This window comes from Argopecten irradians, chromosome 7 (assembly GCF_041381155.1).
Source record: "Argopecten irradians isolate NY chromosome 7, Ai_NY, whole genome shotgun sequence".
Classification (NCBI taxonomy): domain Eukaryota; kingdom Metazoa; phylum Mollusca; class Bivalvia; order Pectinida; family Pectinidae; genus Argopecten; species Argopecten irradians.
Genome location: NC_091140.1, coordinates 13431391 through 13455286, shown reverse-complemented (window position 1 = coordinate 13455286; position 23896 = coordinate 13431391). Strand labels below are relative to the sequence as shown.

The window sequence follows — 23896 nt, the reverse complement described above, 5'->3', positions numbered from 1 at the left end:
TCTACAATGCATTGAATTAAGTATGTATATACAGTCAGACTATGAATCCAAATTTCATTTCACATTTTTATAGTGTTTTTAGTAATTGTAAAGGGATTTCTGCAAATGTGCTTCTATTTTTAAAGGTATATTTGTTACTTAAGATGTTTATATAAAGCTTAAAAATAAGAATGTTATAGCGCATAATAATTATATGTACCTCGAATACATTGCTTACTTGGAAGTTTGTGTTGGTCCAAATAAACACTCGCGTGTTACGATGGTTCCAATGACTTCTCTGTACTTTGTATTTCTAATGCTGAACTCATTTACCCCTGCAATTTCATAATAGAATGTTCTAGTCCTTGATTTAGGACAGTCTAAATCTATCTTCAGAGGTGAATAAGTTAGATGTGTTCGCAAATCCTTAAAAATGTATATGAGGATAGGAAAATCAAATGAGAATAGCCTAATATATAATACCGCAATATAAAGTTTGGATACGGTGTGAATCGCTGGAGGGAAGTTACATAAATAAGTGAGAGCTATGTCCCTACGCCAACACCACAGAGATGTGTCAACACAAGTTAGATCGTCAATGATTGATAATTTTCTGTACAGGAATCTTTGTGATGGTCTTCCAGCTGCTCTAAAAGGACCGCTGTGGTCCCTTAGGAAGCGTTGTATGTCCAGCTGATGATAAGTCCCTATCTCTTCCATCCATGTTTGAAACGCATCAGCTGATTTTTTTTACATTATTGCGTTACGTTTTACGATTCCCCAGGGGACGGGCCGTCAGAACTGTTATAGCATGATAAATGGAGGTGCGGGCTTATTAATGCATCGATATGATACTATTATTCGTTTACGAGTTGGCTGACATATTGTTGTTGGTGATGAGAGCAAGAGATGGGGCTTTTTAATGCTGTTATGTGTTTCTCTGACGGCGATTCAAACAAACGGCCACATTACGGTTAGACTTTCCATATTTGTTACTTAAGATATATATTTTGTGAGTGTCGTATTGTCATATAAACGTGAAGGTAGAAAATGGACATACTGAAATATTGACTTCTGTGCTTTGGTTGCTTAATACATTGAAACAAGTGATCCGAGTGTTTGTTTGCCCTTTGTTCATCCTTCCTGTGCTCTAAACGTTTTTCTATCTATTCTAATCGAACATGCAGTGAATTATATTGATGAATCTTGTGCATGTTCGATGTTAATGGCCATTGTTTCATTTCCTCTAATCTTGTATTCAGTACATTGCACAAATCAACAATGCATACATAATAATTTATTCAATATTCAGCACTTTCACACATGTACATTTTGTATTGCCATTAAGGTAACAGAACTTATAATTTTAGGGAAAGATGAGTCTAGTAAACATTTAATATATACAGATGTATTTAAGTATTTTTAACTCGGGATACTCATCTTTTCAAAAGATGATAAACCAATATTGTGTTTGATATATGTTTGATTCCCCCGCCACCCACTTAGAACCCAAATGTAGCTTGCTTTGATTTAACATTCAGTACACCTTTAGTATTCATAATTTACTTTAATTTATCAATTACATTGTCTTCGGTTGATCTGGTTTTTATGTATTGACCTTATGAAATATAAAACATTATATAAAACTAAATTCAACAGACTATTCATATATATATGCATGTAATATAAGTATCCGAAACGAATCTTTAATGATTTTCCATACGGTAACTTTCATTCTTTTAGAACAAAAGAACATATAGCATACATCAGTATAAAAAGAAAATCATCATCTCGAGTGTTCCATATTTGTCAATATTCAGCATGGTTACACTAATGTATCATTGCTGTTGTACATCCTTTCTGAACTTTTAGTTAAATATCTCTCGGGAACAATAGTCGTTCACGACCAGCTTAGAACATTAAAAACGGCTACTGCTGCCAAACTTTATCTATTTCGATGGTTAGAACATTAAAAATGTAAAGTTTATAAATGAATAGTAAAGTGGTATTGAGGTTATCCGAGGGTTCAATGAAGTTCAAATTAAACTGAAAAAACTGTCATAAACATAAAAAAAATACTTTTCACCGTCGACCAAAATACATTTAAGAATTCGATTGACAACTGCAAATACTGTGTTACAGAAAAAGCCATATAAGGTTAAACTTCGGGCACCCACTCTTTTCCTGGTGTGATGTGAAGTATATTTTTTACGATCGAAGGTTTAACAACGCGGAAAAGGGCTATGTTTAGTTTCATTTGTGGCTAAAGCCTTTGACAAACCAATACGCTTCTATTCTCCAATTGAAACAGTTCTGTCTGTGTGACGTTTTTTTTTGTTTCACTAAACCAGTATGGCACGACGCAGCATTACTTCACACCCATCACGGGAGATCACAATAACACAGACTATGACTGCTGTTCTCCAGGTTTTGGTATTCGCTGCTGGAACTACACAGACACTTCTAGTAGAAATTATCCGACAGTTTAAACGTTAAGCCCAAGATTTTTATTACAAAGTGCTGAAGCAGCGGTTTTCCTTAGCTGAACGAAACAAAATGATATGTATGTATATGTATATATATGTGTTTATATGATATGGTAATATCTCTGAGACTCAAGTGACACTGAAAGACAATATTTATAGATATGCACAAGTTTTTTATTTCTATGCAATCTTTGATACCTACATGGTCCGACAAATGCACGATCAAAATGCTACTAGATATTTTCTTTTATAGTTTTTTGTTTCATTGGTTGTGTTTTAGAGCAAGTCTCCAGCTGGATTTCAGCCAGATTTGATATCGATTGTTGTGGAGCGTTACATTGTACGTCAGTGAAGCAAAGAACGCCGCTCACTTGCTCGGAGTACCTGGTTCCATGATCCATATTACATATATGTATGTAAGTATCTGGTAAGGTTATTTTTCTGTTTTTCTGTTTACTGACTGTGTACTGGTTGTTGTTAGGCCCAATAAATGAAAATCAAACACAAAGATATTTCAGAAACTGATGAGCAATAAGAGATAAGTGCAACATGGAGAGTAATTCTAACAACTTTATTATACCATATTCAAAGTTGAAAGATGTTGAATTTTCAATAAAAAAAACTAAACCAAAACAAATATCTTATCAAATAATATCCATTTATTTTCGAGAAAAACGTACATAACATCAAAAGCTTAAGTTCTTGTGTTATTTTTTTATCTTGATGGCTACATTCATAAAATCAAATGGGCACAACAAATAAACCCAAAGAAGAAAATACAATAAAAATAAAACACACAGCTATGGCCTAATATTGTTTCAAAGAAAAAAAAACTGTCATTCACTCTTGACCTATCTTGACTTGTTTTGGAATGAATTCGACCAAAATGGCCATGAGATATTCCGCTTGAAATTATTTTCTAATCAAAGTTCATAAATCTCGTTAATTCGAGCAATACCGTGGAGATATTAAACAGTCCTCGTTTCGTTTAAATGTAATACAGTGCAATATCCTTCATCTGAAAATAATGACAGGTTTATCGTTTCGGGGGCGATCTCAAAAAAATTGTTAACTTTGTGGAAATATACTTACAAAGGTTAATAACAAAGGCTAATGTCATACAAGCACCGAATAAGCTTCGCTACCATAGAATGATCGATTTTCTTCTCATACAGAAAACTGCATTGTAATGCTGTGTCATTTTGAGATGCAGAAAACTGATCTTAATTAGTTGTTATAGTTAACCTTTCATTCCTTCTATATCTGATTGGATTTGGTGAAACAATGTGATCTAAAAGCTTTTAGCTTAAACTAAATATCAGATACATCACGTAGCTTTGGTATGTTTTAAGCATGATTTAATGCCATATAAAGATTACTAACGCCCGCACGTTTAGAAATATACAATTGGATAATAAATCATATAATGACATTAACAATAAATCTTAATAATCGATAATCAATCTCCTAATAACAAAAGTGATCAGATAAGGGAATGAGAAAAACGAGCATACTTTTAAATATTTACATTCAAGTAGTTGAATGTAAAAAAAATCGTGGGTCTTGGTAATCGAAGATGATAAAAACGTTGATGGTATTGTTGATCCAAACCTCCTTGTTTACTTGTATCCAATTTGCAATACTCTGGTGTATTGTCTCCATGTGTACATGTCCTTCCTACCAAAATCCAAATAAGTGTGGAGTTGTTCTTAATTACTGTCGTGGTATAAACCGATGGAAATTGTAAAATATCGACCATAGATGCTGTACAAAATTTTTCATATAATTTGGTTATTTTGCCGTGTCCTGTATTCGTTAGAGATTAAAGTGTTTGTTTTTTGTTTTTCACGTTTAAATAATACATGGGAGACATGCGACTTCGTTCATCAAACAAATTTAGTTAAGATTACACTGAAGTTAAAATTAAAAAAGTGTCAAAGTGTCTAAAATTGGCTTTAGATATAGAAAGAAAAAAATCAATGGTTTAATACCATGTGAAGAACTGTGACTGTGTTCCTCTATGTAATTCTATCCTAAAATTTATTTCAATTTGTTTAAGCTTTTTACTTTAAAATTTCATCGCCATTTCTCTTTCTTGTATTTATGGGTGAAGAGTAACAAAAACCATTTGTCCGGAAATGAATGACAATGCTCTAAATGCCAATACGATACCGGTATCCGGAGCCAGCGTTCCATCGTGATTAGACCGTAATCCAGAATAATTCTGTTTCTCGACATTTTGAAATAAATTCTTTCGAAAATGTGTTTATAGAAATTTGATAGTGCAAATTCAAGCGCTGTCATTCATTGATTAATTTGTCTGTGAGTGAAATACCGAGTTTTAACTCATTAAAATCATTTTATTTTTTAGCTTTAATTTCTGATGTGACATCGTATTTGCGATTGCAATTTTAATGAATCAATATTATCTTAAACTTTATTAATTAGTAGATGACAATTTTGACAGGTTCTGATATTAAAGCTATTAGTGAACGATCAACATATTACCTCTTCCACCCGGAAAATCTAACTTTACAAAGCTGTATTAAGCTGGGCCTCCATCATTGGATTCAAGCGATCTATGGTCACTCATTTTGTGATAAACTCTCAGTTTAAATTTTCAATACTTGTGTTTTGTTGAGGTTAAATATGTTTGTAACACGTATTTTAATTGGCTTAATTAAAACATCTTGTCCTTGTGTTAATTGGTTTGAAGACGTCAATTGGGTTGATAACGGTTTTTTTCGGTAGTGTAGCAACGACAAAAACACTAACCCCCTTTCTTATGAAAGTTATAGCGTAAGACAAATATTTTATTGATGAGAAAGCGTTTCTGAATTGGGGTTCTTTATCAAAGTAGTTAAACAAATACAATTTATTTTTAGCATAGAACAAGTGCATTCGGAGAAGTCAACACAACAGTTTTCATCAGTTTTATCATTACACGTGTGTGTTTAATAGAGTTATTTGGGGTAAGATATTTTTATTCTAAAAGTTAGTTTGAAAATTCTCCAAAAGTTTCGTTGTGTTTGTTCATTTCAACGCCTTTGTCAAATAAAAAGAATGAGTTGTAGAAATTATCTAGATGTAATAGTGCAGAGCTGTATTTGTATAAAACCAAAGGAGAACCTGTCCGCCCAGATAAAATGTTATTGTTGTTACGTAAATGTTATGTGAATAATTATCACGCCTTGGTGATGAGGATTAAGACGTTAACGAGAAAGTCGAGAAATTTATTCCGTTTGTTTTACCTCCTAGTCTCACCATAAAACAAAGCATTATGCTATTATTATCAGTAAAACCATGGAGATTTCTTCGCCAGCGACGTTTTGTTACATGCCAAGTTTTTAATCAGTCAAACACATTTAGAATCACTGATTGTTTTTTTAAATGTACTGCAATATGTTGTTTTTTAGAGTTTCGTCTAATACACGATATACTATGTAATGGTATATGTCTTTGGTTTGTTCTTGAAAAACATCCAGAAACAATTTCCACAAAATAAAAAGTAAACAAAAGTGCTCTTTTAAATTGCGTAATGTTGTAAATACAAGTATAAAAAATCCTTTGTTTATCTTTTATCATTATCGGGTGTAATGGCGTAATCGTTGCGAATTGTTATGCACGGATGACTGATTCTTGTAGTAAAATGATCGAGCTCCACTTCAGAAGCCATTAAACGACATGCTATCTCGATAATCTTCGATACAAATAGGTGATAGATGAACTTGTGTTTATATATATTGCAAAGGTTTATCAGTTTCTCTAATGTATTTTTCTATGCCTGGCCGAACCTGATTCCATTTTAAACGATATTGATATAACTTTCCTTGCGGTTGTACTTGCTGTTTAGACTAGTGATATTTTGTACATAATAACAATGCCATTACGTGACAAGTGTCTGTAGCAGGCACAAGCAACATTTGTTTGGCTGGATTCGACTTTACAAAAGTATACACAAGTATGTCCTATTTGACCTTGTCATGTCAATGGTGGGTTGTAGATTATATCACATAAATATGGCATATATTGAGGCGTTCCTATTGATACTTTTGTACATATTCAATGTTATAATTTCACCTGAACATATTGACAATACTGTTTTTGAGTAAAAACTTTAATATCTGAGTAAAGTGCATTTCCACACATCTGCATGATTTGCCCCAAATACAGCGATTAAACGTTATTTATCTAAATCAATCTTCGTTTCATGTTCAGTTTTCCTAAATACACATAATAGGAGTATTTGTGATGATTGAAATGCCTTCGTTTACGCCATATTGCGTGATATAATTTATAACCGCCATTTGCATGACAACGTAAAAAAAAGACTCGATGTGTATGTTTTTGTAAAGGCGAATCCGCACAAATAAGTGTTCCTTGTACCTACTATAGACACTTGTAAACATAATGCCATGGTCGCGTCATTTGAGGACAGAAATATGCACCGAACCCTGTGGACTTATTTAACTGAAATGGACAATTCTTTGCATATTTTGCCAAAATTTACAAGCAGCACAGCAATCTATGAGTCAACAGTAAAAACCAAGGTAAACACTCTTTTTATCAACTTTTGTTCAAAGTATAGGCCTACCTACGACGTGATATATAGTTATACAGAATATAAATTAAACTGAGACCAATACCTTAAGGTACCATGCTACCAAATATGTGTCGTTTGTATTAGACTTATCTTCCCTAAGATGAGTTTTTTTTCTTCTACTCAAATTTTTATCTAAGGCGAAATTAACACATAATTTACGACTAGTACCAAACGTTACCATTTCAGCCGATTCACAAACTTGACATGTCTACACGAATTAGCTAAGTTTGATAATTGATATTAATAGATACTTTAATGTTACGACTTACACTTTTGACTTTTTGCGTCACATTGTACATGTACACTCTGAGCATTCATTTCTTTACAAATTGATTGGATATTTGTTTCCTCCATTATCTATAAATTGTTCCTTTTGTCTTTTGGTTTGTAGTTTCTGGTAAGGTTGCGATTGTTTTATTTTGTCGGTTTAAGGAGAATTGTTCATACTGTGTCTAAGTTTGTTTGTATTTAACGTTCTATTTACGGTCAATCAATCCCATAGTTCAATGCGGTCGCCAGAATGTTAGGACCGCAATGAACTCTGGGAGATATTGACTAACGGTTTAAAATTACATTAGGAATATTCAAAAGAATACGGGTTGTAGTAAGCTTTCATATAATTGGATGATTTTGAAAGGGTAAATCTCTTGCAAATAGCGATATCTAGCGGTATCAATTTAATACCTTCAATCAAAAAACTTATAAAAATGTGATTTAATAACCTTAGAAAGTTAACCTCCGGGAAATTTTACTCTCCTACACCTTTCTTATCATTGAACAATGGTCATTAATAGGACGTAAAACAAAATTAAACCAAACCAAATTCATTATAACCACTGACCCTCCAACGTCCACAGACACTGGTGGATTAGAGTAGTGGTGTGTCTGACCATCTAACGTCCACAGACACTGGTGGATTAGAGTAGTGGTGTTTCTGACCCTCTAACGTCCACAGACACTGGTGGATTAGAGTAGTGGTGTGTCTGACCCTCTAACATTCACAGACACTGGTGGATTAGAGTAGTGGTATGTCTAACCCTCTAACATCCACAGACACTGGTGGATTAGAGTAGTGGTGTGTCTGACCCTCCAACATCCACAGACAGTGGTGGATTAGAGTAGTGGTATGTCTAACCCTCTAACGTCCACAGACACTGGTGGATTATAGTGGTGTGTCTGACCCTCCAACATCCACAGACAGTGGTGGATTAGAGTAGTGGTATGTCTGACCCTCCAACGTCCACAGACAGTGGTGGATTAGAGTAATGGTGTGTCTGACCCTCTAACGTCCACAGACACTGGTGGATTAGAGTAGTGGTGTGTCTGACCCTCTAACGTCCACAGACACTGGTGGATTAGAGCAGTGGTATGTCTGACCCTCTAACGTCCACAGACACTGGTGGATTAGAGTAGTGGTATGTCTGACCCTCTAACGTCCAGACACTGGTGGATTAGAGTAGTAGTGTGTCTGACCCTCTAACGTCCACAGACACCGGTGGATTAGAGTGGTGTGTCTGACCCTCTAACGTCCACAGACACTGGTGGATTAGAGTAGTGGTATATCTGACCCTCTAACGTCCACAGACACCGGTGGATTAGAGTAGTGGTATATCTGACCCTCTAACGTCCACAGACACTGGTGGATTAGAGTAGTGGTGTGTCTGACCCTCTAACGTCCACAGACACTGGTGGATTAGAGTAGTGGTGTGTCTGACCCTCTAACATCCACAGACACTGGTGGATTAGAGTAGTGGTGTGTCTAACCCTCTAACGTCCACAGACACTGGTGGATTAGAGTAGTGGTATGTCTGACCCTCCAACATCCACAGACAGTGGTGGATTAGAGTAACGGTATGTCTGACCCTCCAACGTCCGCAGACACCGGTGGATTAGAGTAGTGGTATGTCTGACCCTCTAACATCCACAGTCGCTGGTGGATTAGAGTAGTGGTATGTCTGACCCTCTAACGTCCAGACACTGGTGGATTAGAGTAGTGGTGTTTCTGACCCTCTAACGTCCACAGACACTGGTGGATTAGAGTAGTGGTGTGTCTGACCCTCTAACATTCACAGACACTGGTGGATTAGAGTAGTGGTATGTCTGACCCTCTAACATCCACAGACACTGGTGGATTAGAGTAGTGGTGTGTCTGACCCTCTAACATCCACAGACACTGGTGGATTAGAGTAGTGGTATGTCTGACCCTCTAACATCCACAGACAGTGGTGGATTAGAGTAGTGGTATGTCTGACCCTCCAACATCCACAGACAGTGGTGGATTAGAGTAACGGTATGTCTGACCCTCCAACGTCCGCAGACACCGGTGGATTAGAGTAGTGGTATGTCTGACCCTCTAACATCCACAGTCACTGGTGGATTAGAGTAGTGGTATGTCTGACCCTCTAACGTCCAGACACCGGTGGATTAGAGTAGTGGTATATCTGACCCTCCAACGTCCACAGACACTGGTGGATTAGAGTAGTGGTGTGTCTGACCCTCTAACATTCACAGACACTGGTGGATTAGAGTAGTGGTATGTCTGACCCTCTAACATCCACAGACACTGGTGGATTAGAGTAGTTGTATGTCTGACCCTCTAACGTCCACAGACACTGGTGGATTAGAGTAGCGGTGTGTCTGACCCTCTCATGCCCTCAGACAGTGTTGGATTAAACTAGTGGTATGTCTAGTTTCGCGTTTCCAAGTAATTTCTATAGATGCTTATGTCGTGTGCGTTTAAAAAAAACCATGAGGATGTTCAACTCAGTGATAAAGTTTCGGTTCTCCTGTGTCTTTCTGTCAATTTGGGCTAAATGATGTATGTTTCTTGTCTTTACAACACGCATAATTAAATAAAAGGGATCTATAAATAGCCATCACCAAACTAATTGTTATAGAACGGTACATTGTAAAATAGTATGCATTCCTCGAGATTATAAAACATCTCAAACCGATTGAATTTTTAACATATAACCTATTATTTGTATAATGACAACAATGGAAACCATGTAACAATGCCATTAATGCCCAATAATTGCAACCACCACAACCAGGAATTAACTCAAGGGTCCTTCACGTTTTTAGCCAATCAGATTTGGAGCAGAGTATATCAGGCGGTGATGGTTTGTGGGTTTTTTCAATGTGGTGTTATTTGAGCTCTACGACGTTTTAATCAATTTAATGTAATTTCGTCTGGTGTATTTATGGCACATAACAGAAATGATTATGGTAATGACGTCACCGTTAGCCACTAGATCGTCTCGCAGTGGCCAACTCTTGAAATCATCAAAGCCGGAAGCCGGCGATTGGGCAGATAACTCTAATATTGAGCGATATCAAATCTTGTCATCCGAGATGACATTGCTTGAAATGGATATTTTGATGTCAGCGATAGATTATGTAGAACAATGCTGCAACACTATAGTATAATTTAAAAGATTCGATATCACTTAGACATTCATTGTAGAAAAATCGGAGAGAAAAGCCCACAATCTGGAACTTATTGTCGACAGCGATTTTTATATTCGTTTATCAGCTAACTTTTATGGAAATGCGAGTGACGATAACTTTGTTTTATTACACATAAGATATCTTAATGGATGCTTACAAAGTCATTTCGGCTTGTATGGTTTCTGCTAGTGCAAGATGGCGATGAGAGGGGGGGCTATTCAGAATATTGATAATAATGGAGTTTAAATATCTTGTCGCTTTAAGTTTCACTAAGATGATATAGAAAAGAGATAATTCAACGAAACGCAATTTAAGGATTTTTTTATTAAAATCTAGGCCGAGTTGATGCGTGTTAATAGCTTGGCAATATGTTACAATACATTCTGAAATATACGTCCTATGTCTAAAACTTAATATGTTTTTGCCAAAAACACAAAATTTAAACCAATTAATCCAAAATTGAATATTTAAATTCAAATAAACAATGGAAAGTGTAATTATATTTTGATCGAATTACTGATTCAATTAAGTTAACAAACTTGTTGGTATTAATCTTACTGTACCCCTAAACGCGATAGCAGAATTACTAATTTAGCTGGACAGTATAATGTTCATAATTTACACACATATGGAAACCGCTAAAATACGATTACCACGAAAATGTATACGGGATGTCTTGAAATGATCGAATACATTGAATGGAAGATTAAAATAACAACACCAATAAAATTGATTTCATACAGGTTTTAATAGTTTAGTTGTAGATATATTAATATCAGGTTTCATTATCTATTTAACTGTATATACCCATAGAGCTGACCTTACATAATAATATATCATAAAATATAAAAGAACGCCATTGTTATCCCTAAATACATTGTTATTCAAGCTTCAAAGAGCAAAATTTAATTTCCAGAGTTTCACAATTTTTTCGTATTCCTGATTATTGCAAAATATTTCAAAGGAGCTGTTTTAATGTAACGCAAACGTATCAGTTAAAATTAGATCGAGTATGGTATGCAGTATATATATTATATAAATAAGCTATTCTGAATATACAAAAATCTATTGAAACTTAAGTATATTCAATACACACATATATTATATAAATAATATTATGTAAGCAAGAATGTTTTCCTTAATGTTTCCAGGCTATTTCTTGGTTGATAATGATTTTTCAAAATTTTAAAAGTTAAAACCACATACTCCTGTTTTGATTTTGAAATCATCCCTATATAGTCAGGAATTATGTACGTGAAAACAGAAGGCGTCTAAAATGTCATATTTGGAATAGTTTACACCTTCATCAGAAATACAGATATACAGAAATAGCATATAAATGTACCAAAAATATTTCTTGAGCACATGGTTGAGACAATAGCGAACTATTAGTATTACAATGCGTTGGGACATATTGAGTGATGATTTTATGAGCTGATGAATTTTATGTTCTATGAATTATACCCTTTGCATTGCATTTGGTACATTTTGAAAATGACAAGGGGGACTGTATGATGGTCTATGTTTTAAAGAAGTGTTGTGAATGGTCCCATGGTAAAAACCAAGCTTGAATACAATATGCTCGTCAGCGTTGTTGAATAGATGTTCATTGTATGGTCCTTTTTCCGGACATAGCACACAAATTTGGCACAATTGGACAAAATGGCATGCTTGAATGTTAACACTACAAAACATGCTCTAACACAGCAAATAATATCCTTCGTTCTGTCACAAGTTTGAACAATATCCCAACTGGGATATTGTTCAAAGTCCAGGCGGCACAGGTTTGTTGGTATCCCCTATTCATCGTTGGGAGAGTGAACGCTCTGCAGAATCTAATAAAAAGAAAAAGAAATTAAAATCTAAGAAGCACTAAAATACAAAAACAAAAAATACCCTAACTTCCTTTAAGCCGATAAGAACACGAGAAGGCTTTCAATATGACCGATGCCAGATAATACGGTCGGTTTCTGCTGACAAACTAAATCCTATAAACTTCCATTATCGCCGACCCAAATTTAAAACAAAAAAATCCGGATCTGCTAGCGATTATTGTCAAACATTCAAGTTAAATACAGGGAGTTTCCAGAATATACGTCTTAAGGGAAGGGGGCACAAATCAAAACTTCCACTTTTAAACAGGAAGTTCCTTCCAAATTGTAGCGTGCATGACAAACCGGTATACTGCAAGGAAATGAACATGCCTGTGTCTACTTGAATCTATCACGCAGAAGGAACACTGTGTTCCGTTGGCGTAGCTGCACAGATTACGGCTGAGTAGGTTAGTTTGGTAAAATTAATAAACTGCTTAGACACAGTTTTATCACCGAGGAAATACCACAATGCCTTAGTTAACCTCCCAAGAGAAAATTTGCATCTGTAACAAGACCCTTTTCTCCCGAGCGTACCGAGGTTCTGAGATCGATAGGAGAGCTCCAGTTGTAGGAGCTTATATCACATAGATATTCTCCGAACGTTATGTCACTGTTATACGCTAGTTCAATTGTTTACATCGGGTGCTAAAATTACCCCTTTTTACAGCTGTAACTAAGCTTTTACATCTAGACATAACTGAGACTAATTGGAATGTAGCATCCGCTTTATCAACCCTATACATCAGAATTGCATTTATACTTTTGGAAGAAGCAGTGATATATTGTAAAGGAATACACGGTTGTTGTATATGTGTAAATAAAGCTAATTATTTCTAATCTAAAAGCTTATTGTTAACGAAACAAAACATTTTGCATGTGTTGATAAATTTGTGAGATAAAGATGTAAAGATATGGATACTTTCTTTTTGAGAGTTTTATCCATTTTCAAATTTGAAATGGTCAAAGATTTTATTAAGTGTCTTGAAATTTAATTAAGTTTGCTTCTTCAATTTTTCTCAAATGAAAGATTTATATTTGGTTTAGAAATTCCATGTTGAAAATGTTCTTGATTCATATTTAACATTTACGCGCTCAACAAAAGAATATAAGTTCTTTATAGGTTGGGTTCTGAACTCACCATGACGACGGAGAGACCATGCCGAACAGAGAACGTCATTTCCGGTGGAGAGGTATATCCTTTTTTCAGTGTACACCAGTGGACAATCTTTCTGAAATGGCAGTGAAACACACAGTTAAACTACAAGTCATTTGTTTTCATTACTTGCCACAATGTAAAATATATTCTTGTACCAAGAGAACCACGATTTAGCTTACAAAACGATATAAGGCGTTTGGATCGATATACGTGAAGAAACGACCTGTGTAATCTATATTTTGTTTGATTACATATGTCCCTAGTCGGGATGGTAGATCGCTTTAACCATTCTTAGAACACATACACCTAGTTCAAGGGCAGCACGTATTCCAATAGAAACTCACCTCTATTACTGAAAGACGCTTGTCCACTGCACACCTCAATAACTCTAGATCTTGATCTTGGGCCTGCTCTTTGTATGACCACTTCCGGTCTGGATTTATTCCCACTTTCGTCATTTGAAAACTTTCACATAGCTTATCCATGGATTTTGTTAACGCATTTTTGATTTGCTAAATTGCTTTAAGAATATATTGTTTAACGAATAAAATTAAATAATATCACAGAAACTGAAGGTATCACATTAAAATCACGAAACAATATGTTGTTTATGACATAGAAAATGAATCCTTATTATAATTACTCTTATATCACACTGTCTTTTAGGTGTGCAGTAAAGTCTTCGTCCATTGTGTGGATACCGGAAGTAGAACCACTATCGTCCTCAATGGAAGAAGACTTTGGTCCAAAATGAAAGGTTTGTAGAGGTCTATGCACAGCGTAGCCACTTCCGGTGTCACCTTGGTAACGTCCATTATTGGAATTGTACGGCGGGTAGGCCGTAAATCGAGGAAGAGATATTGGGGATATAGGCTCACGTCCATCCGGGAAAAATGCATTCTGGTTCTGGTAGACGTTCACTTCCATATTTGGTTTTGTTTTAGGGACGACTGAAAGAATAAAAAGTGCATGTTTGTGTATGGCATGTAAAAACACAGCGAGGGCCTTAGATATGTGGCACTATGTAATTGATTTAGTAGGCTTTGTCAGACAACGGATCTCGCACTGACTTAAATATTTCATCATTAATTTGAAGATAAAATTTTTGATGTATTGAACAGCTGCTATTTCTTGTTTTGAGATAATGTATAGGTTGAAAGGCTATTTTCTTCTCGGCCGTGATATACGCTCATTCCATATTGGGCTGTTCCTGAATCTCCTTATCTACTGAGCGTGCCAGACATGGGCAGCGCGAGGTGTAAACGCGACACCGATGTCTATTTCGTCTTAGCGTCTGATACCAGAGATATTGCTTCTCCGTGAATATTATCTAACTCATAAAGTTTACAGTTAAAAGTAATTTATTAGGTTGTTTCTTTCTTTTTTCCTTTTTTCATTAATCTGTTTTTTTTTTATTTTGCTCGGTGGTTATTATCCTGCATCTCCCATCTCTAAATTGGCCAATTATTGGCGGTAATATTGCAGCAGCCCTCATCTATGACGTCACAGCAGACGACACTATTGTTGTTTGGGGGCATCTTCATGGTGGAACTTGGTACAAATATTTAACGATTCTGCTGCTAATGTTTATCCTTGTACATTTGACGTTTCACCTAATGCAAACGAACTTTTCTGAAGTAATTTACACGTGAACACGTTTAATAGTAATCCCCCATTGTTTCTGTGTCCCTTATGTAACATTTAAAAACCAAACCCGCTTGTTCCAGATTTTTTTTAAGTTTCAGTGGAACGTCGCTCTAATTAACCATTGTTCTACTTTTATCAGCAAAAATTTATTCAACTTTTTTACACTAAATTATTATCAACTTTGAACTTTGATCAGTAAGACGTTTGGGCACAAATTTGACCTTCATTGAAACTGATCTAATAACATCCGTACAATAGAACCCCTATTGACAAGCTTGTTTCAGTGGTGATGCTAGCTCAGGTCGTAAACGTAATGATGTTAGTAAACAGAGCAACAACCCTCTTTATTACCACATTCTTAATTCTTATTTTTTATTACAAAACTGATAGTACTATTTGTGTAGGCAAATACATGTAATAAACATCACACAAATAACCCTTTCACTCATTCATCCCTGAAATTCGATAATGAACTGTTCCGGCTTTAGTAGAGTTCAAATGCGTCAGTAGGGGTGAATGAGTGCTTGTGTTTTATTATTAATCACCATATCGGATCATATTAATTCTTTAACGTAACGTTTGTCCGTCTTTTGACCATAACAAGACATTTTGGCAACACATTAGTATCATTGAACAGAACATTGGTCTATCATCGTATGATTATGGTACGGTACGCGTAATCAATAGTTCAGACGCTATAATCAGAATTATTTTTTCTTGAGATTGTCGAAAAGTTTAGGTATCTGTACCTAAGCCAACATTTACAGTGTGTTAATTACTCACCTCTGCCTTTACTATATGACCCGCCCCTTGACCCATGAACCTCGTCATCACTGAGACCACGCCCACTGTCGCTCGTGTTTGTCTCCCCTGATGTTTCGCTGTGATTGTCGTCCTGTAGCTTCAGAAAGGCCTGGCTTACGTGCTCCTGAAACAGGAATAATCCGATAGAGGGCAGTGTTTTTGACACGGTTTTGAGAGGAATAATACGTGCTTCATCTGGCACTATTACCAGACACACTAGACATTCGGGTGTTAGTATAAGAAGATTCGGAGGAATTACAAGTTTATTAATGCAAGCAGTTGATACATTTCTATGAAATGACGACAGAAATTCAGGTTGCATTCATTTTCTTCCAAAAATTACATTTTTAGCTCTTATTCTAAAGGACTTAATTGAAAAGTTTACATATAACTGTCATTTATGCAAAACAAACGTTGTTTGTATTGTTGATTAAAGTCACATATGATGACAACAAAGGTTTACAGTTGTCAGCATGATGTAACAGGGCGGTGTCTTTGTCAGTGTACTTCAATGGTACGAAATATCAAATGGTAAGAGTTCCACTGTCATAAGGAGACACAACACAAACATACCTCAGCCTCCCGAAACACACTATCACAAGGAGACACAACAATAACATAGAACAGCCCTCAAAACACACTATCACAAGGAGACACAACACAAACATACTACAGCCTCTCAAAACAAACACGAGAGCACTACACATAACCAAATTCATACAGGGGAGGCCACCCATAATTGACCTTAGCTGATTATAAGACGTGAAACATACCCAGCTTAACGACATTAATAAAAAAACTGCCTTTATCTAATTATCTAATTGTCGTAAAGTAAAACAATATAAGCGTTTTCAACACTGTCTAAGAGATACACATGTTTTCAACAACACTAGTATGATTGGAAACCAAAAAATACACTGCGTGTTCCTTATCAAGCGATACAGCCGAGCCTTGTGGATTTCCGACAATGTGAAAACGCCAGCTTTAAGAATCATCGTTTTCTGAACCCCTCATAAAAGCACAGATTAAAATTCAACACATTATCGCCGACATCTCAAGGCTTCTGAAACTGATTATTTGCGCTTGGAAGACCCTGGCAGCATGTGTAATTAATACCAATGATTAAATGATACGTTAACTTTCATCCTAGATAATGCCACGTGGCTTTCATTTACCATCTGTCCTGATTATTAGCTTAACTCAAAACAAAATAAATAAACAAATAAAAACAATTTTACAAGATCTGCGTCGCTATTAAAGTCGAAATACCGCAGTTACACAGTAAAGTCGGGCCTAATTGGTTTCATACGCACGCATACTAACTGTTGCTAGCTTTTCGGCTGCTTTCCTATCTTGAATATTGTTCTCTCTTAACCACTCGATTGTGGGTGTTTAGAAACATTTTATTTGAGAGCAGAGATTGTAAGATAACAAAGTGATCCCCTACTTTTAATGTATTTTAATATATCTCCGGAAAATCATTTACAATCAAATACAGCCAATTCACAGGAATATTATTTTTGATGTATTCGAGATTTATGAGATTTTATTTCATTTATATTACTTAACATAGACGAGAAAATCACTTATACGAAGCTGAAGAGAACATTCTGTGGGTCTCTTTAAGACGTTAAAGCAATTAGTCAAATGGGGTGACCTGCTGCGCTTCTTAGGGTCGCTTGGGCAATTATTCAAGGGGAGATTACTCCATTTCAACGGAATGCCAATGAAAATAAAGACAGGAACATAGCAAGCTGGTATGTATTTAGGGGGATTAAACACCTGTTGGTTCTCTCGTTATTTCACCGACGACAAATCACCGCAAAACAATTTTCAAATTATCGGGAATTTCCCCAGCTATTTCATAGTACATTGTATACGCGAGTTGTGAGCGTATAATTTCATATGCAAAATCCTTCGATATAAATAATAAATGAATATCCGGAGTGTAATTAACAATGTGTATTATTCATCAGTTGCCGCTGGTATATAATTCATTGAGCAGGTTCTGGGAGATCTCAAAAACATATTTAGTTGGGTTAACATCACACTAGTTCACCTTCACTGACGATCTGCCACCAGGCATATGGTCTCACCTCAGACAGATTTATCAACTTTTAAATTCGTTTCAAGAATACAGCATTTTATCATTCAAAACTGATACATGTAATTTTAAAAGATCTCCATGAAAATATGGGTTCCTAGTAATATCACCCAAAGAACGTTTTGACATCTTGAGCTGTATTGTAATAGGGATGATTGAAACAGATGTCTTAGATTTAGTATACACGGATAATCAAGTTTCCAATGCTTAAGTTAATTTGCTCAGGGTACATAGGTCATGTTACTATAATTATGCTAAGGGCCACATGTGGCAGACGTTTTTTATACATCCTCAAGGATGGTATTATCATCAGTGCAGTGGTGGCCTTGGAAATCTGTGCTGAACAATTCAGATCGATAAGTTAAATATACGTTCTCATGTACGTATTTATGGACTGATTTATCATTATCTCGGAGTATGCCAGTTAATATCCTACGGCGTGTGATTCGGATTTTTACCAAATAAAATCCTAATCAAGCGTTTTATATGCTTCTTAAATCTGACTATGTTTCATATGATACATTCGGTAGCTTTCGCGAGTGAGTCGCCGGAAGCGGTTTATCGGTGTTCCGGTTAAATGACTCCGAGATGGATAAACAAGATCCTACCCCGGGGATAGTCGATCCATCACCTGCTCCCGCGGGGACACGACAGGTAGGACAGACTGTTTGTACACGTTAGTCAAACAAAATATTCAAATCTACCGTTACATTTCATATCGATTTGACACAAAGTTTACCTTTGAAAAGAGAAGCCATCTCAAACATCAAACTTTAATATCAAGTCTGAGAGATAAAATTGATAAAAATGAAACATTCAAAAACAAAATGGGAATATCTCTATTTGAAATTTTGATCTACATATAACTTTCATAATTTCCAAGGGAAATATCTTGATATATATTTTCTAACGCATTGTTTCTATATCGATTTGAAAAGAAAAATGTTCTATTTTATTATACATGTACCGTTTTGCTTCAGTTGTTTTTAGGTTTTAAAACGATTTACCTGTTAGATATATTGAATTTCATTTGGATTTCACAATACGGGGGATTTAACTAAAGTTTCTTTGAATAATATATACAAATTACACTGTCAGCAGTTCCTGTTCTAAAATGAGCAAGAGACCAAGTTCTCAAACGGAGAGATAAAGTTGTGACAATAAAGAAAATAGATATAAAAGTATGAGACCGACCGCCTTCCCAAGTTTAAGTTGTGTTGGCATCACGTATCAATACGATCACGAATTCGAAGTCACAACTAAGTCAGGGCCCAAATTTACGTACCGGAAAACCCGGAACTAGGTACATGTATGTGGGTATGATTTGCGTCACCGACTGACCCTAATTTGTATGGGCATTAACACTGGAACGTATACCACGTAGTTTGTAAAGCGCATGTATATACGTATGTACACTCGGAAATGAAAGTAAGGAATCAGAAAAGTTAATGCCATGGATTATGTACCTATAAAGCATTTTGTGACCTATATTTTAAAGACCGCATCAAATGACCTTGAACTAAGACCAACAAAACGGTACAATTTATATATACAGTATAACCCATCTAACTCGAATCCGTATTCCTCGAATACCCTTTATTCGTCGAACAGGTGTTTGACCATTGAGAAATTTTCAAATATACATGTATTCATTTTTTATGTTATGCATATTTTTTCAACTTGATATTGCTTTCAAAACCCACTTTCGTAGAAGTCCATAATTCTGAAAATCATGGTAATTAAAATGTCATTGAAATGTATTGTTTGTCATAGTTTGAGACCAGACATTTTAACTGATGATGATCGATCGTGACCAACATCGTATGAGTCGAATACCCTGTAATTCTCGAACTATTGATCTGGTCCCCTGCATTTCGAGTTATATTGGTTTTACTTTATGTGTAAATGTATACAAACACTAATGGTTATGATTGCTTATCTAATGACTGGAATCCAAAATGTTGACTAGACTGATTAAACAATAGAAAGATTAATATCATCAACAACATCACCATATAATATATATATATATATATTCAAAACACCTAACCAATATACGCCCAGAATGCGCATCCATTTATCCGGAACTGAAAAACGAATATGTATGTCGGGTGGCGTACTCGTAAATCAGGAATAAATGTAGCGACACATTCTATACGAGGTAGTTAGTCGAACGCGCCTATTTCCTACGCGGTAGATTATGCATTTCCCATCAAGTTAATACACTGTATACTTTGGTACGTGTATTTGCATATTTCGTTTAGCGTGGCATTTTCTAGGAAAAGCAGATTAGCTATAATGGGTTAATAAAGTTAATGGTAAGTCCCGCCTGTGGACGCCGGCCTCATCTCGCTAAGCCACTCTACAAATTGGTTCGGACTATTTGTGATATTAAAAACTATGCAGATAAAACATTTGGGCAGAATTATGCAGTTGCGGAGCGAGCAAGTGGGTCCAAGTGGCCGCTGCTTTAGAGATTATGTGTCGTTATCAGAAACATTACGGGCGACCCACAGCCATCGACTAATTAATACATTGTAATCAGACAGTTCCGGTGCAAACTAGGAACAGTAGCGTCCCAGCGCACGTGTTTTGATGGACGACACCCTTAGTCAGGCCAATGATCATCTGCATCATGTTAATATCGCCATGGGAGAAACATTCTACTAAAAGTAAATCACTTTCAAGTTACCCCGGTCTGTTCCAACCCAAACTTAATTTTAAATCATGGACAACGGCATTCAATCATAATAACGATCAATTACTATAATCAGGGAGTCGGTAGCTATACAATGGTCACGTGAAACTGACCACTCCCAAAGGATCCTAATTGCAATTATCTCGAGTTTTGTCTTACAGCAATGGGCGATAACTCATACAAGGTGGCGCTGTCCGAGCCAGCCGCGCTGTGATTGGTTATCGATCAGTCGCGCACACGTGATTTATACAAACCAATTCCATTGGTTTATTAAATGAACATCAGACGGCATCAATTATCGTTTTCATCCTTGAAGACAGATATCCAGAATCGCTGGAAAAGCTGATGATCCAAGGTTACCAAGAACACGTGCAGACCCGCCGGACATAACTGGCATGTCAGCACGTGCGGCATTGGAAGACAGTCGCGAGAATCGAACCTTTCATACAAACTAATGGTGCTGTTTCCGGAACCTGTCACACGAACCGTTTAATGTTTGTTTACACAGCTTCATAGGAAATGTAGCATCAGAGGTGACCGACATGATGACAAAATGATACAACAATACATCTTTTTTAAACGAAATTGCGGCCATTGCGTATGCCATGGCCTTCGATCTTGTCTAACCTATAGTTAAATTTACCAGCATATCGATTTCCGATCATTTCAAATAAAAATTAAACCGTTTGATAAAGAAATCAACACCATTTTTGGCAATAACTTGCGTTCTTGGCCTATTCGGCAGACACACGTTAACTGCAAAGTTCTATCGGTCGGTCGATACTAAGCATATTACATTAAGTGTAATTCAAGGACGCGAAATAATGCCCTATTAATTTACAAGAAACACTTATAAAACCCAATGGGCCTTGCAGGTATACTGAATCTGTGAGTCCGGAAGAGTTTTTTTTCTAAGTGTGTACGGTATGAAGTTGTGACATTTCTTTTTGCACCTCAAATTAACTTACATTGGTTAATGTTTTGTAGTGATAGTGTAATTGTTTTTCTCCGAAGAGCTCGGACCCATTCTATTGGAGTTTATGTTAGCCATATTAGGCTTAAACGAATTTGTGCAATTCCAGGAAAACAAAAAATTGCCGAATCGACAATTCAATTATTTCGATAACTGTCTCATTCCTAATGCATTGCAAAGTGTCAGATCTGGGTAAAACAGAGAAAGTTTGTGAGCGATACGATTTTATTGCTTTAAGAGAAAGGAGAAATAACAGACCGTAATCGAATCATTGTTTTATAAGCGTGGCGTGTTTTAAAGTTTCCTTTAAGCGTATGGGATATGTCGACATGATGTTCATTTAATAACGTTAGACACTCTTAAGCAAAATAAATTGTTCTAATTGTTAATTAAAACTTTCATTATAATTGATTTATTGATGCCATGATTCATATAATGTGAGGTTGAGGTTCAATACATTAATGTTCGGTGTTTGGGTGGGTCGTGATGTACAAAATGTAGGTCGGGTATGAGATTGGCACCAGTAGGTGGAGTGGGGTGGCAGAGGTAGGGTTAAGTAGCAATTAGACAATTATACAGATATATAAAACAAAAAACTGGACAAACAAACTAGAGATATGATGTTGGGAGATAGTTTGGTCGAATTGGGATGGATTCGGATTTGAATAGCAGGTCGGGTGAGATGAAGATACGGATGATCAAACTGGAAAACAATTGCGATAACAAACAAGGTGTCAAATACGAAAAGGCGATAATTGCGATAACAAACAAGGTGTCAAATACGAAAAGGCGATAATTGCGATAACAAACAAGGTGTCAAATACGAAAAGGCGATAATTGCGATAACAAACAAGGTGTCAAATACGAAAAGGCGATCATTGCGATAACAAACAAGGTGTCAAATACGAAAAGGCGATCATTGCGATAACAAACAAGGTGTCAAATACGAAAAGGCGATAATTGCGATAACAAACAAGGTGTCAAATACGAAAAGGCGATAATTGTGATAACAAACAAGGTGTCAAATACGAAAAGGCGATAATTGCGATAACAAACAAGGTGTCAAATACGAAAAGGCGATAATTGCGATAACAAACAAGGTGTCAAATACGAAAAGGCGATAATTGTGATAACAAACAAGGTGTCAAATACGAAAAGGCGATAATTGCGATAACAAACAAGGTGTCAGATACGAAAAGGCGATAACTGCGATAACAAACAAGGTGTCAAATACGAAAAGGCGATAACAAACAAGGTGTCAAATACGAAAAGGCGATAATTGCGATAACAAACAAGGTGTCAAATACGAAAAGGCGATAATTGCGATAACAAACAAGGTGTCAAATACGAAAAGGCGATAATTGTGATAACAAACAAGATGTCAAATACGAAAAGGCGATAATTGCGATAACAAACAAGGTGTCAAATACGAAAAGGCGATAATTGTGATAACAAACAAGGTGTCAAATACGAAAAGGCGATAATTGCGATAACAAACAAGGTGTCAAATACGAAAAGGCGATAATTGCGATAACAAACAAGGTGTCAAATACGAAAAGGCGATAATTGTGATAACAAACAAGGTGTCAAATACGAAAAGGCGATAATTGCGATAACAAACAAGGTGTCAAATACGAAAAGGCGATAACTGCGATAACAAACAAGGTGTCAAATACGAAAAGGCGATAATTGCGATAACAAACAAGGTGTCAAATACGAAAAGGCGATAATTGTGATAACAAACAAGGTGTCAAATACGAAAAGGCGATAATTGTGATAACAAACAAGGTGTCAAATACGAAAAGGCGATAATTGTGATAACAAACAAGGTGTCAAATACGAAAAGGCGATAATTGCGATAACAAACAAGGTGTCAAATACGAAAAGGCGATAATTGTGATAACAAACAAGGTGTCAAATACGAAAAGGCGATAATTGCGATAACAAACAAGGTGTCAAATACGAAAAGGCGATCATTGCGATAACAAACAAGGTGTCAAATACGAAAAGGCGATCATTGCGATAACAAACAAGGTGTCAAATACGAAAAGGCGATAATTGCGATAAATTTGGTATGGGATGTTTTAATGTGTTAGGATTGATTCGGGTAGGTTGGGTAGTA

At 36.0% G+C, this 23896-nt stretch overlaps 1 protein-coding gene across 1 annotated transcript in view; it reads right to left on the bottom strand.

Moving 5' to 3' along the window:
* Nucleotides 1-11247: 11247 nt before the first annotated feature.
* Nucleotides 11248-23896, bottom strand: part of LOC138327603 (protocadherin beta-2-like) — a 45016-nt gene continuing 32367 nt past the window's right edge. The window contains exons 3-6 of the mRNA XM_069273813.1: nucleotides 15979-16123; nucleotides 13893-14498; nucleotides 13531-13621; nucleotides 11248-12353 (exon numbers count right to left, since the gene is read on the bottom strand). Coding sequence (XP_069129914.1) covers nucleotides 14194-14498; nucleotides 15979-16123 — 450 coding nt within the window. The 3' untranslated portion in view covers nucleotides 11248-12353; nucleotides 13531-13621; nucleotides 13893-14193. The remainder of the gene's footprint in view (nucleotides 12354-13530; nucleotides 13622-13892; nucleotides 14499-15978; nucleotides 16124-23896) is intronic.